The following is a 13,835-nucleotide window of genomic DNA, read 5'->3' as shown; positions in this document are numbered from 1 at the left end:
ATTATCTGAGAAAGAAATCTCCCCTGGAGGAGGCCATGAACATCAACCCTCTCACACTCTCTCTCCCTTCTATTTCTGCTTTTGTGCACACCCAGTAGAAGATCCTACATTGCTCCATCAAACACCGACTGACCTGCACATTGATTGTTGTGGAGCCTGATTCAGAGTTTTTACCCTTACAGAAGGAGGGTTTGTGGGCTCATCCCAGCGTGGGTAGCATCATTCAACTAAATGATTTGTAGATCCTGATTCAGAGTTTTTACCCTTACAGGAGAGGGTCTGGGGGCTCCTCTCAGCGTGGGTAGCATCATTCAACTTGAAGAGTTGTAGAGTCTGATTCAGAGTTTTTACCCTTACAGAAAGGGGGGTCTGGGGGCTCCTCCCAGCGTGGGTAGCATCGTTCAACTTGATTCGTTGTGGAGCCTGATTCAAAGTTTTTGCCCTTACAGAAAAAGGGTTTGGGGGCTCCTTCCAGCGTGGGTAGCATCGTTCAACTTGATTCGTTGTGGAGCCTTATTTAGAGTTTTTGCCCTTACAAGAGAAGGGTTTGGGGGCTCCTCCCAGTGTGGGTAGCATCGTTCAACTTGATTTGTTGTGGAGCCTGATTCAGAGTTTTTGCCTTTACAGGAGAAGGGTTTGGGGGCTCCTCCCAGCGTGGGTAGCATCGTTCAACTTGATTCGTTGTGGAACCTGATTTAGAGTTTTTGCCCTTACAGGAGGGGGGTTCGGGGGCTCCCCCCGGCACGGGTCCCGGGTGTCGTGGTCAAAAAATTCACAGAGTGTCGTGGTGAGAAAGACATATGTTTGTTTCAAGCAAGGTTGGAAGAAATCAATGGAAAATTCAACAAGGAGCATGCCAAAATCAAGATGTGGATGTCAAGCGAGAATGGTGTTGTGCAACTTAAATAACACAAAATAATAAGGGTCTGGTTTTTAGTTAAAATGAGGAATGAAATGACAATAAATTAAAATTTACAAGAATAAACTAGACTTAATAACGAAGACACCACTTTTTACGGATTTGAAATATGATCTCCGGTTAGGGAGATATGACCCTCACAAGTTTGTCCTAATTCGGGTAGCGATTTACAGTGATTTGCTTACTGAATAACACTACAAATCACTATAGTGATTTGCGGAAGACACTACAAATCGCTATAGTGAGATTCAAAAACATTATAAATCGCTATAGTGATTTGTGGAAGACACTACAAATCGCTATAGTGAGATCCAAAAACACTATAAATCGCTATAGTGATTTGCGGAAGACACTACAAATCGCTATAGTGAGATAAAAAACACTATAAATTGTTATAGTGATTTGCGGGAGACACTAAAAATCGCTATAATGAGATCCAAAAATATTATAAATCGCTATAGCGATTTGCGAAAGACACTACAAATCGTTATAGTGAGATCCAAAAACACTATAAATCGCTATAGCGATTTGCGGAAGACACTACAAATCGTTGTTGAAAAGTTGAATAACACTATAAATCGTTGTGGGGCTCGTTGGAGACCCAAAAATACTACAAATCGTTGTAGGAAAGCCCGATAATACTACAAATCGCTTTTAGAAGGCCCCAAAAAAATTTGGTCCGAAGGGCGTTGCCCTCCGAGCCCGCCAGAGGCGGCCCTCCCTAGACCCCCGCCCGGACCCCCCTCCTGTAAGGGCAAAAACTCTAAATCAGGCTCCACAACTCATCAAGTTGAATGATGTTACCCACGCTGGAAGGAGCTCCCAAACCCCCTCTTGTAAGGGCAAAAACTATGAATCAAGCTCCACAACGCATCAAGTTGAACGATGCTACAGTCAGTGTGCAAATCAGTCGGTGTTTGATGGAGCAATATAGGATCGCCTGTTGGATGTGCACAGAAGTAGAGAGAGAAGGGAGAGAGTGTGAGAGGTTTGATGTTTATGCCTTCTCCAGGGAGAACTCTTTGCCTCCCTTGATTTCTTCTTTAGAGAGAGAGAGAGAGAGAGTTTTACAGTGTTTTACGGAGAAAGAAGAAGAAGACTTTGAAGAGTCAACATCATCTTCGACTTTCTGGATGGAGGACATGTTTGTCCTTTTTTTGAATTGTTTTTTTTTTTTTATTGAAGGGCATTTTTGTCATTTTCTCAAACTATCACTTTATGAGAAGAATAGCAAGAAAGTGTACCGAAGTCTTTTCAAACACACCAGACTCTAATGCTTAGTGATGTCAACATACACAGGAATACGAGTCTCATGTGCTTGTATACGTGGTGCTCATTCAAAGCCCCGAACACAGACATGGGATTCAGTGAATCATCGGGGGGAACATACACCACCCTCTCATCACCTTGTGTTGCAATTTCGAATCCCAATGGTATCATTGTATAACTGGTACGGGTCTGCCTAGCCCTAGCTTGCCTTAAAAAAATAAAAAACTCCTTAAAGTCCAAACTTGTAGGGCTTTTTTAAACATACTATTTGGACAAGAATTTTCACATATGTACGAAGTGTTGAAGGTATTTAAAACCTTCTCCTTAAAGTCCAAACTTGTAGGGCTTTTTTAAACATACTATTTGGACAAGAATTTTCACATATGTACGGAGTGTTGAAGGTATTTAAAACCTTGCTACAACTTCTAGGCAGGTTGGCTCAAATGGGCTGGGCCAGCAATTGGGTATGTAACATTTGATTTGCATCACATGGCTAAGCCTAGGGATGTAAATGATTTGGATTTATGTCGTGTCGGATCCGACTAATCAGATGTTGGCTAAACGGATTCAAATGGTGAAAGCTCATATCCAATTCTATTTTTTACATGTAATTAAATGTGAATAGCCATCAAATCTAAATATCCATCAGGTAGTAAAAGCATAAACATATCTACATTGATTAAAATTGGATACAGTTTTAGCTTACCAAATTGGTCTAAATATCAGAATTGACATACCTACCTCTTGTGTAGGGACTCGTGTTACAACTATGGCTTGAATAATCCAAAATTGTGTGCATATGATTTTTGTAGGGTCCTAACATAGAGATGGTAGTGGACCCGGGTGGAGGTGGGGACAAGGTCTCCACCCCCACCTCGTCTCAAAATTAGGCCCTTCATCCCTGTACTTGTCGTGATTTTAACTTTCATCCTCGCACGAGGATTGGAGACCGAGCAAGGTGGGGAAAAGCATAAGTCCATCCCCGCCTCCATCCATGCACGGGTTTTCATTTTAACCTTCATCCCTGCCTCCATCCTTGTTTCATGTCCTCCATCCCCGATCCAAATGAGATGAGGCGGGGTGGGGCCCTGAGTTTCCCCCAGTCCACTGCCATCCCTATCCTAACATATAAAGTAATTGGTCTGTCCTCCGATTTCTTTGAATATGGACTAGGTATGGACAACTGCAATAGTTATTTTCCTTTTTCTTTCATCCAATTCCATAGATATGTTCATCATCATTTATTTATTAATGCATTTCAGTGAATTGTTTTGTCTTTTGATAGAAAAAAAAGATCACATTTTTTACAGCAAATTATTGGAGCAACATAAACTGTTGTTTCTTAGAATGTTTTAAAACAAGTTTTAACATATATAATAAATTCATCGAATATATGCTCTTCACTAAATAAGCTATATAAATTACATTATAGAAATTACATTAATGGGGTTTGGTTTCCAAAATATGTAACATATAACACAACAAAAAATAATGTGAAAGATACGAAAAAAAATTGATATTTCTAACATTGTTTTCTAAACAGCCAAAATATTATGATGTTTTCAAATTAATATCATGGTGTTTTTCTTTAATGAAGGAATCATGATCTCACTACAATATTTGTTGGCTATATCTAGTGCCGGTAAATGAGCCAGGATTGAAGTGTTCAAGCTCGGCTCATTCTTGTGATAAGCCAAGCCAAATTCGAGTTCATAGTGAGCTCAAATTAAATAACGTGAGTTCGAGTTGGCTTGTTTATACAAAAAAACATATTGTGTTAGATACAGAAGAAATAGGATTACAAAAAAAAAATTGTTTGGTAACTAAAAGTAATAAGATTTTACCACTAAACCTATCTTTTGCACACTAAATGTTTAATCAGCAAAATAATTTTATTGTCCTCGACAAGGGGTACATTTTTGCAAATGCCAACAAATATGTCAATTTTTTTTGCATACCCAAAAGAATATATTCTCAACTTATTTAAGACCATCCTCACACAAAATATCTTGTGAATGTCTTTAAAACTAGAGGAGATTCAAGTGTAATTTGCAAAGACTTGCTGACATTCACATAAAATATCTTGTGAATCTCCTTCAACTTAAGGAAGAGTTTTGTACAATTTGTATAATCCTACTAACATTTACACAAAATATTCAAACTATAAGTGATTCACATGTAATTTATATGGTCATGTTGTCATACACATTAATATCTTGCGTATCTTTTTAAAACTAGAGAAGATTCACGTGTAATTTGTGTGTACCTGATGACATCCTACAAATATCTTGTGAATCTCTTTCAATCTAGAGGAGATTTACATGTAATTGGCACTCACCTACTGACATTCACTCAAATTTCTTGTGATTCTCGTTCAAGCTAAAAGAGATTCACATGTAGTTTGTGCATGCCTAATGATATTTACATGAATATATTGTGAATCTCCTTCAAGCTAGAGGAGATTAGTGCGTAGTTTATGCAAACCTGTGGACATTCATACAAATAGCTTATGAATCTCATTCAAAACATTAAATGTGATTTTCGTATATATTTAAAATGACTCACCGTTTCACATCAATTACATGTGAATACCCTATAGTTTAAATGAGTTTTACAAAATATTCATGTGAATGCTAGTTGGTTTATACAAATTACACACAAATCTCTTATAGTTTTAATGAGATTCACAAGATATTCATGAAATGTTAGCAAGTTTGTGCAAATTTCACGTGAATTTCCTTTAATTTGAAGGAAATTGATAAGATATTCATTAGCATGTCTGTGCAAGTTATATAAAAATCTCATTTAGTTTGAAGAAAATTTGCTAGATATTAGTACAAATGTCAATAGGTCCGCACAAATTATATAAGAATTTTCTATATTTTGAAAGAGATTTACAAGATGTTTCATGTGGATGTTCATATATTTGCATAGAGTACATGTGAATCGCCTCTAGTTTGAAAAAAAATTACAATATATTTCTGTGAATATCAGTAGGTCCACATACATTACATATGAATCTTCCATACTTTGAAGGAGATTCACAAGATATTTTGTATGAATATCAATAGGTCGACGTGAATCATAAGTGAATTTGTTATAGTTTGAAGGAGATTCACAAAATATTTTGAACAATGTGGTAAAATGGTTCTAAATAAGTTGAGCATTGACGCTTTTGAGTACACAAAGAATTTTGACAAATTTATAGGTAGTTGCAAAAATATGTAATTTTTTGAGGACTGTATGGTTATTTTTTTATAGTTCAATAGTATGTTCTAAAGATACTATACAATGTAAAATACATCTAAAATATATTTTATCTACTTAACAAGTTCATATGAGTCAAACCAATCCGCATACCCATTGTTCATGTGCACTAGCCGAGCTTATTCTACGAGTTTGAACGAGTCCTTTACAAGCCAAACATCATCCAAGAAACATGCAACTCTACTTGTTTTCCAGCCTTGGAAGAGTTATTTTGTGTCTATGTAATTTTGTTTTTTACCCATTTGGTTAAATTTATTTAATTTTTTAATAAAAACACAAAAAATAAGCAATTCCAATCTCTCGCCAAAATTTCGTTTGCCGTTTTAAATTTTTTTCACAATCCAGTTGACCAAGCACATGCCAACTTAACTTAAGCCATGTCTGTCGAGTCAGCTTGATTTCAACTCCTTCTAGATTCTATGGTAAAAAAAGTCAAACCCCAACTAGGGTTGTTGTATGGTCAACGTACAAAACTGGACCCTTGAGGTCCATATTATTTTGTTTGGGCCCGAGTTCAAGCTTGAGTATACCCCATGAAAACTGAGGAAGTGCCAGGGCAGATGCATGTGAAGTGTGATTGGATTCAGTTCAATTTGGTCTGATCCAGAACTGAATGCCTTTTTTGGTCCCAACTTACAACAAACATGTACAATATTGTGTGGTTTCACAGTTTTTTTTTATGAGGAACCCTCGCCGAGAACCGAGTCACCTATTGGGCCTGCTCCCTGCAAGATAAACCCTAGACAGGGTCACCAACACCAAGCCCTTTTCGAGCTCACTAATTAAAGGTACCCATACACCCAGTGAGAGTGGTTCCACACATTTGGGTTCAGATTGTATGTATGTACTTGTGAAGGGGTGATAACCAATTTTCCTATAACGGTTGGGTTACATCAAAGATTTGCTTTAAGCCCTTTCCTATTTGCTATAGTGATGGATGAGCTTACGAGATCAATTCAATAAAAAACAAGCACACACATTCACTTACTTTGAATCTTTCATACCACTTGCAAAGTTTCACATGGTATCTGACACTCTAAAAGCACATATCATCTAGTTTAAATTTATTTATAAAGAATTTGCATAGGTGAATTTACACCACCAGACTATACATTCCAGATTTATTGGTCCCCTCCGACCTAATGGTTGTGACTTCCAAAAACTTATTATATTCAATTTAAACCTTTTGGTAGATATTTTTTCTTGCCTGTCCTAACCAAAACAAGTGCAACCACCATCAAGGAAAAGTGGTTGGAGTAGACCTTGTGGTTAAGGAGGACCTCATTTTAACAATTTGGTTATCATCCACACCCATCTTCCTTGCTGATAAACTGGCTTCTAGGAATCGTTTCACAGCATCTTCCATGTATTTCTTCCCTTCCCTCACATTCATTTTCTCACCTATCTTGTTCGGAAAGCTTGTCAGCTCATGGTCGCCGACTAAGACCGCCGCTAGTTGGATCAGCTCCTGCTGGAACTCACTCAATTTTGCATCCTCATTGGCATCAGTCATCCTGATTCTGCTTGGAGTAGGCAGTTGCACTGTGTCAAGAAAAGAGTTTTAAGTTGAGTGATTTTTTTCCCATAAGCAGAACTGGGGGAATTAAGGCCCCCTCCTGTTACAAAGGGATTTAAGCAAAAAAAATCATATCATGTTATTATGCCTTAACATTGTTCCTCTGACTTATTCAAAAGATTTCTAATGTTCATGAGGTCAGAACCTCGTCAGGAGGACTCCAGTTAGAATTTCCCTTCAATTTCAGCATTGATTTTATCTGCAGAATGCCAGAAACTTATTATTTCATTTCAACCATGGGATTTTACCGCAGGCTGAGCCAGCGCAGCTAGGTCTCTGTGGTTTCTCTGAGTAAAAAAAAAAAAAAAACTCTATGAAAGACCCTCTGCTTTGTTGACATGGGGACTTGACTCGAGATGGGGAGGCTTCCCCTATCTGTGGGTGACTTCCTGCGATCTCAATTTAGTTGAAAAGCTTATTGGATAGGATTCTTCTTAAAGAGTTTTGGTTCTCACTGGCATCAATTATTCATGAGAAAGTGGCCCCTTTTCCTTGGGAATTCCCTTGTTTCCCTTGAAACAAATGGACCCTTTTCTGGTGGACCTCTGATTGTTGTCTCCTGACTGTAATCATGAATAAACAACAAGAGTGCCGCTAAAACCACAGCTAGCTTATCAAAAAAAAAAAAGAAAAAGAAAAAGAAAAAGAAAAAGAAAAAGAAAAGCACCCCAAATGCCATTTGTTAGAGGAAACCAAAGTGTATTTAAACAACTGTAAAATATTCCTTTAAAAAATAAATCATGAGAAGGGAATATTGATATTTCTAGAAAGTCAAATATCCTTATTTTCTAGTACACGGACTTCTATGGGTCTTTTTGCTAAGAAAAAACAAAAACTACCAACGGGGGTTCCACTTGTCTGGCAGGAGCAGTTAGTGCACGTCACCTTGTATTGGGACGTTGCAAGTTCGAATCCCAATGGTATAATTGTATAACTGGTAGGGGCCTGACTAACCCTTATGTCGAAAAAGAAAAAACCACTTTACCAACTACTTTCATTAATGGGTTAGTTCGCAGTAAGGAACTCAAATTTCCCTCTATCTATGTCTGGTAGACAATCCCCCTACTTGAGGGAAAGAAGAAGGTTCATTTTTATCTACTTTTAAAGGAAGAGAAACCAAAATCAAATCTGCAGTCCATTCGCAACTACTTGTATTCTTCGCTGGGATAACAGAGAGAGAGAGAGAGAGAGAGAGAGATCAACAGATGCATGACAAAACTACTAAACATGTATCAAGTGTGTGATAGCTACTGCAGGATTTGCATATTACCCATTCCATATAATTTAAGATTCAGCATTACATTAACTTAAAAATATCACTTGTTTCAACAATATCTTGATTTTAAGGTGATATTTTAGCCTATTTAATTTCAAGAAATCAAAATTATTGCAAGATTTTCACTCGCTGACAAAATCAGGCTAATGAGATTTGAGACAATGGAGCAGGACTACTGACCTGGGCAATCCGTTCTGGGCATTGATCTTGTTTGTAGAATCTTCTCGAAGGTTCCAGCCCAGGCATCCCTCTTGGTAAGGTAATCCGATTTTAGATTGAAGAGCTTCTTTACGGTTGCTGGGATGGATGAGTGCTCAAACTGGGATGATGGAAAGGGTCCATCAGGTTCATGCACCACTTTTATTCCCCACACAAGCAACAAACGTTAAATGATCAACTTATAATCAAACAAGTTGAAGATTATCAGTCTTACCAAATTCATAGGCAGAAGATAAATTCATTTTTTTTGATTTGTTACCCGAAGAAACCACATCTGGGATCAAAGACCTAGTTGCGTTGGCTCAGCTTGCTATACCTACGCACAGAGGCGTGCAACTCTTATGTTAGAACCTCGCCCCTAGGGCCTATGCTGGGCATCAGCTTGCGCAAGGATGACCGCAGGGATCGAACCTTGATCACCAAGGCTCAACCCCACCCCACCAAGGTGACAACTTATTCACTCGTGCTCAAATCATTCAAAAACAATTGAAGATAAGCTAAATTTTCATCTAATTATTTGGATGTGAAAAGTTTTTTTTTTCCAAATAATTATATGTTAAATTCTGCTAAAAAAACATGTTAGTTAGAGTTATTGCTCCAAAGTATATTCTAAAATAAGTACGCAAAAAAAGATAAATTATGATCAATTATATTTCAAGAAGCCTCTCCCTCAGGTGCCACAAGTCTCCGATCATGTAATATGCCAAATCACCGTTGGCCGATGTCTTGGGCCTTTGGCATCATCACCATCCATCGTGCAAGTGTGGGTCCACGTGAAAACAAGAATGATGGGGGATCCACCAACGGGGGATCAGCTTGTCTGGTAGGAGGAGCTAGTGTACGTCACCTTGTGTTGGGACGTTGCAGGTTCAAAACCCAATGGTATAGTTGCTTCCCTTTCAAAAAAAAAAAAAATATGCACATGCATTTGACTATAAAAAAACGGCTCCCAAATTAGATTCAGTAAGCCAGATAGAATCTGATTAATAATCGGATTCCGGTATGGTTTACAGTTTTGCTACAAAACTCGATAGATATCCAAATTTAACGGATGTTCTAATCTTATTATATTAAAAAATTGGATTGAGCATGAGCTTGTCTCCACTCCAGTCCGAATCTGAATCTGGTTTGATTAACCAATATCCAATTAGTCGGATATAGCATTGGCTACATTCAACCCAAATTACATTCCCACGAAAGAGAACCCAAATCCGAACCCTTTACATCCTTTTGTGTGTGTGTGTGTGTGTGAGAGAGAGAGAGAGAGAGTTAAGAATCGGGTCACCCACGTGGCCAGTGGGGGGGGGGGGGGTTGTGAAGGTGCATGAAGGCACCGGATCAAACCCCACTGGTGCACGGGAGGTAGGCCACATAAGGCAGGGTGGTTAAGGGGAACCACCCAGAGTTTTCCTTGCTTCAGTGAGGGTTCCTCGTCATAAAAAAAAATTCATACCGGTTCCCTTCTCGATCCAGGGGGAGACTGCTATGGTGGGTACGCGGACCCCGAGCCTGTCGAACTTGAAGAAGAATGGATCGGGCCCGACGATGCCGTCGGGGCTGGGCACACCGCGGACCGGGGTGGGGACATGGTCGAAGAACCCACCGTGTTCGTCGTAGGTGATAAGCAGCAGCGTCTCGTTCCACTGCGGGCTCGAACGCAGCGCCTCGTACACTTCCTTCACCAGCAGCTGCCCCTGGTACCACGGTCACATGTTAATATTTCTGCAACTTATCGTTTGCCTTTTATAATGCATTTTTTAGTGCAGCAAATGTTCAAAGTTAAACATAAATGAAAAATAAAAACCAAAGAAATATTGTCAGTTAAAGGAATCTTAGCTTAAACAGAAAGGGATTGCAAGAGAAAAAACAAACAAAAAAAAAGATAATAAATAAAGTGAAACCTACAAAGATTTGCACAGAATTAAGAAGACTATACCTTCAACTACCGCAAACCCACAAAATGAAAGAAAAATTAAATAAAAAAAGAAAGATAAAATAAGGAAAATAAGAAAATAATTACCTTCCATAAAAAGGGTGAAAAAATTTGAAGAAATTGAGGACTCATGAATTTTCCCAAACTTAAAATTTGGTTTCTTCCTAAACCCACATCATTTTCTTGGACAAAATCTGAAAAAAGAAAACAAGAAAGGAAATATCGTGGTTTTTGTTTAAAAATTATCATGATATATCGTGATACTTATTTTTCAGCTTTTTTTTTGGAGAAATTTATAGGTTCTGATCAAGCAAATGGTGATATATAGCCATACATTATATATATATATATATATATATATATATATATATATATTGTTACTAGGGGTGTCAACTGGTCGGGTTTGGTTCGGATTCAGGTGGAACTATACTTGAACCAGATTTTCGGGTATAGTATCGGGTCTGGATTCAGGTCTAATCGGGTTCACTAAAAGAAAAACCATACCTGGACCCGATAAGAACTACATGAACCAAATCCGGACCATACCCAGTAAAACCATAATTTTTATCATTTTTAGATTGAAAAATTATGAGTCTTAATCGAAACTCGGGTTGGGTCCGGGTCTGGTATAGAATTTCACAATACCCGGGTCCGGACCTAAGTCTTAATCGGGTATTCTTATTTATCACCGGACCCTGTAGGATTTGGTTCGGGTCCTGGTAAACCAGGTCCGTTGACACCCCGAATTGTTACCATGCCTGGTAGACATCGTGCGACGGGTGGTCATCGTTCGCCGGGCTGAGCCTCGAGTCCAGGTACCGCTGCTCCACTACCGCGTAGTTGGGCAGCCTCCCCGCCGCTGCGTCCGCCTTGAACCAGAGCCCGTAGGGCTTGAACCGCGTGATGAACCGGAGCTTCCTCAGGCTCCGGTAGAACAGCGTCGCCGGGATGTTCTGGTAGTATATTTGGAACTTGAGAGCTTCGTCGTCGAGGCTGTCGAATATGGTTCGCTGTGGGTATCCCTCGATCAGCAGGCTTGCGACGTTGCCGGTGGCGCCGTGGGACGTTGCCGAGTGGACGTAGAGGCGGTTCGGCTGCGTCGAGGCCGGGACCGAGGCAAACCACCGGTCGAAGACGGCGAATTCCGATACGAGGGAGCGGTATACGGCGACCGACTCCGGGGAGAAGCCATTCATGACGGCGGCGGGCATGGACGTGGAGTTGGTCATGGAGTAGGCCTGCTGCGCGAAGCCGTTCATCGGAGCCGGCGAGGCCGAGGCATCGTCGGAGCCGAATATCTGCTCGCGTATGGCCTGGAAGGAGTGGCCCGGGTCGGGATCGATGTACCGGGACGTTTCGTTGAAGAAGAGTAGCGGGGAGGTTATGTCGGTGGCGTTGAGGCGGTTCGACTCGGTGCCCGTGACGCCGTCGATCTCTTGGTTGAGGCGCTTCATCCAGCCGAGCATGTGGTCGAAGGACCGGTTCTCCATGACGAGCACCACCACGGTCTTTATCGGCCCGGGAATCGACCCGGGTAGGCATGGAACCGGGTGGAGGATCGCCAAGGTGAGGAGGAGCAGATACGCCGGATTCCGGCAACTGGGTGTCATTTTCCGGCGAGGCATGATGGTTGGTTTTGCTGCTTCTGCTCCTCAGATTGATGTGTGAGAGAGAAAGGGTTACAAAAGGGATAGCAATGAGAGAGAGAGACGGCAACAAATGTTTTAGAAAAGAGAGAGAGAGAGAGAGAGAGAGAGAGAGAGAGAGAGAGAGTGGATCAAAGTGAGAGTGTGACATCTAATTAATGGTGAGAATAATTTAAAGGCATGGAAGGTGGCCTTTTTTGTTGGGTGGAAAGTATGACAAGTTTTCTATGTTGCCCAAAGTGTCAAATTTATTTTGCTAGAAAGCCATTCAAGGTTCAAAGTTGTCCCTTTTTTTTATAGTTCAGGAAAAAAACACCATCATCCACCTTGGCTGACCTGGTTGGTAAAACCCTTGGGCCCCTGCCCACTGAGGAGTTCACCAAGCTTCTGGCAAGGGTTTCGAACTTGTGACGTCCCATCAACTTGGTGACATTTACAACTTCTCTCTATCAGATGAGTGGAGCCTTTGTGGGCTTCCAAAGTAGTCTTTGCTAAAGAGGTAGGGATGTAAATTGTAAACTGTTGGGATTCATGTGGGATATTTGATTAAATCTTTTGCAGTCAAAGCGGAATCCGATTAATAACTGAATCAGGATTCAGTATCAAGTTTTGCATCTGAATCCGAGAAGAATCTGAACCCAAATACATGTAAATATCAGACTTTAAGCCAGTCAAATCTGATGCGGTTTTGGCTGATCCCTATCTTACTCGAAATATGGCTAATATTAGATCTGCAGACTCAATAATGCTTAAATCTGACCCGTGTCCGACCTGATTACGTAAGAGGGGATGGGGTTGTAGGATTAACCACCACCACCACCATTTACGTGGTAGTTATCCACGATGTGGATATTTCCACATTTGAAATGATCACTTTCGATAAGCCAGCATGGCACAAAGGAGGAACGGTTATGCAAACCGTTTTCATCTTGTGCTCTATAAAAAGGGGGTTTCATAAGCAACCCAATACAGAATGAAATACAATGAAAAATAGTTTTTACATACAGGGAAATACGAGAGAGGGTTTAGAGTCTTACTTCTCCATTTAGAGTATTTTCATCCGGTTGCGGGAATCGGTCCTGCTCACCGTCTGCATCCGGCAGCTTGCGCTTGTGAAGGGCCGCAATCCGGCTGAGGAGAAACCACATCCTATGCTCCAACCACCATCAGTCTGGTTTCCCCCTACTCCAATCGACTTCCACCTACAACAGTTATACAATTGCGAGATCAGGTACTCCACCCCCCTTGTTTTTTTGTTTTTACACAAATACAATTTATGTTGTGTATTTTTTCTGTTTATGCGCAGACTGCTCATAAGGAAGACCCAACAATGGGTTATGGGCCCACACCCCGCATCCACTGCGCGGGGTGTGTCCTAGTCGTCCGGTTATGCAGGTCACCGTGGGAAGACGCTGCAGCTGGTTACCGACACCGGCGACTGTCGTTGTAGGGAGACAGAAAAAAGAAGAAGAAGAAGGCCTTACCTCTGTTTTAGGGGTTTTCAATCGGGCAGGGTGCGTCGGCTGCCCCGCTGCGGTTTCTTCTCCATCTGGTACTGCAGAGCCAACGCAACTGCCGCCGACGACTATCAAGTCACCGGAACACAACAACCGGTGCTGGTTTTGGTTATTTTCGCCCCACAGTCGAAAGCAAGTGACTGTTGGGTCACTGACGGTGGCGGCAACTTCATCTTTGCCGTTGGATCACCGACAATAGTGAGATTGTCGGAC

The 13,835-nt window shown here is 40.7% G+C and overlaps 1 protein-coding gene across 1 annotated transcript; it reads right to left on the bottom strand.

Moving 5' to 3' along the window:
* Positions 1-6,439: 6,439 nt before the first annotated feature.
* On the bottom strand, positions 6,440-12,166 carry LOC149819944 (non-specific phospholipase C2-like). The gene is made up of 4 exons (XM_089983826.1): positions 11,218-12,166; positions 9,980-10,220; positions 8,488-8,664; positions 6,440-6,997 (listed from the first exon to the last, which is right to left on the bottom strand). Exons 1-4 carry the CDS (start codon positions 12,082-12,084, stop codon positions 6,693-6,695), a joined length of 1,590 nt encoding a protein of 529 aa, XP_089839952.1. The 5' UTR covers positions 12,085-12,166; the 3' UTR covers positions 6,440-6,692.
* Between the last annotated feature and the right edge of the window lie 1,669 nt (positions 12,167-13,835).

Source organism: Nuphar pumila, chromosome 12 (genome assembly GCF_984573655.1).
Source record: "Nuphar pumila chromosome 12, dmNupPumi1.hap1.1, whole genome shotgun sequence".
NCBI lineage: Eukaryota > Viridiplantae > Streptophyta > Magnoliopsida > Nymphaeales > Nymphaeaceae > Nuphar > Nuphar pumila.
Note: the sequence above shows the minus strand (reverse complement) of the source record. Positions and strands in the feature narration are given on the sequence as shown.

Excerpts from the sequence above, each read along its gene's own strand:
- LOC149819944 (XM_089983826.1), bottom strand. The coding sequence starts at position 12,084 with ATGCCTCGCCGGAAAATGACACCCAGTTGCCGGAATCCGGCGTATCTG. Across the intron at positions 10,221-11,217 it reads CGTCGCACGATGTCTACCAG|GGGCAGCTGCTGGTGAAGGA; the intron begins GCATGGTAACAA and ends CCGTGGTACCAG. Across the intron at positions 8,665-9,979 it reads CTGGATCGAGAAGGGAACCG|TGGTGCATGAACCTGATGGA; the intron begins GTATGAATTTTT and ends GGGGAATAAAAG.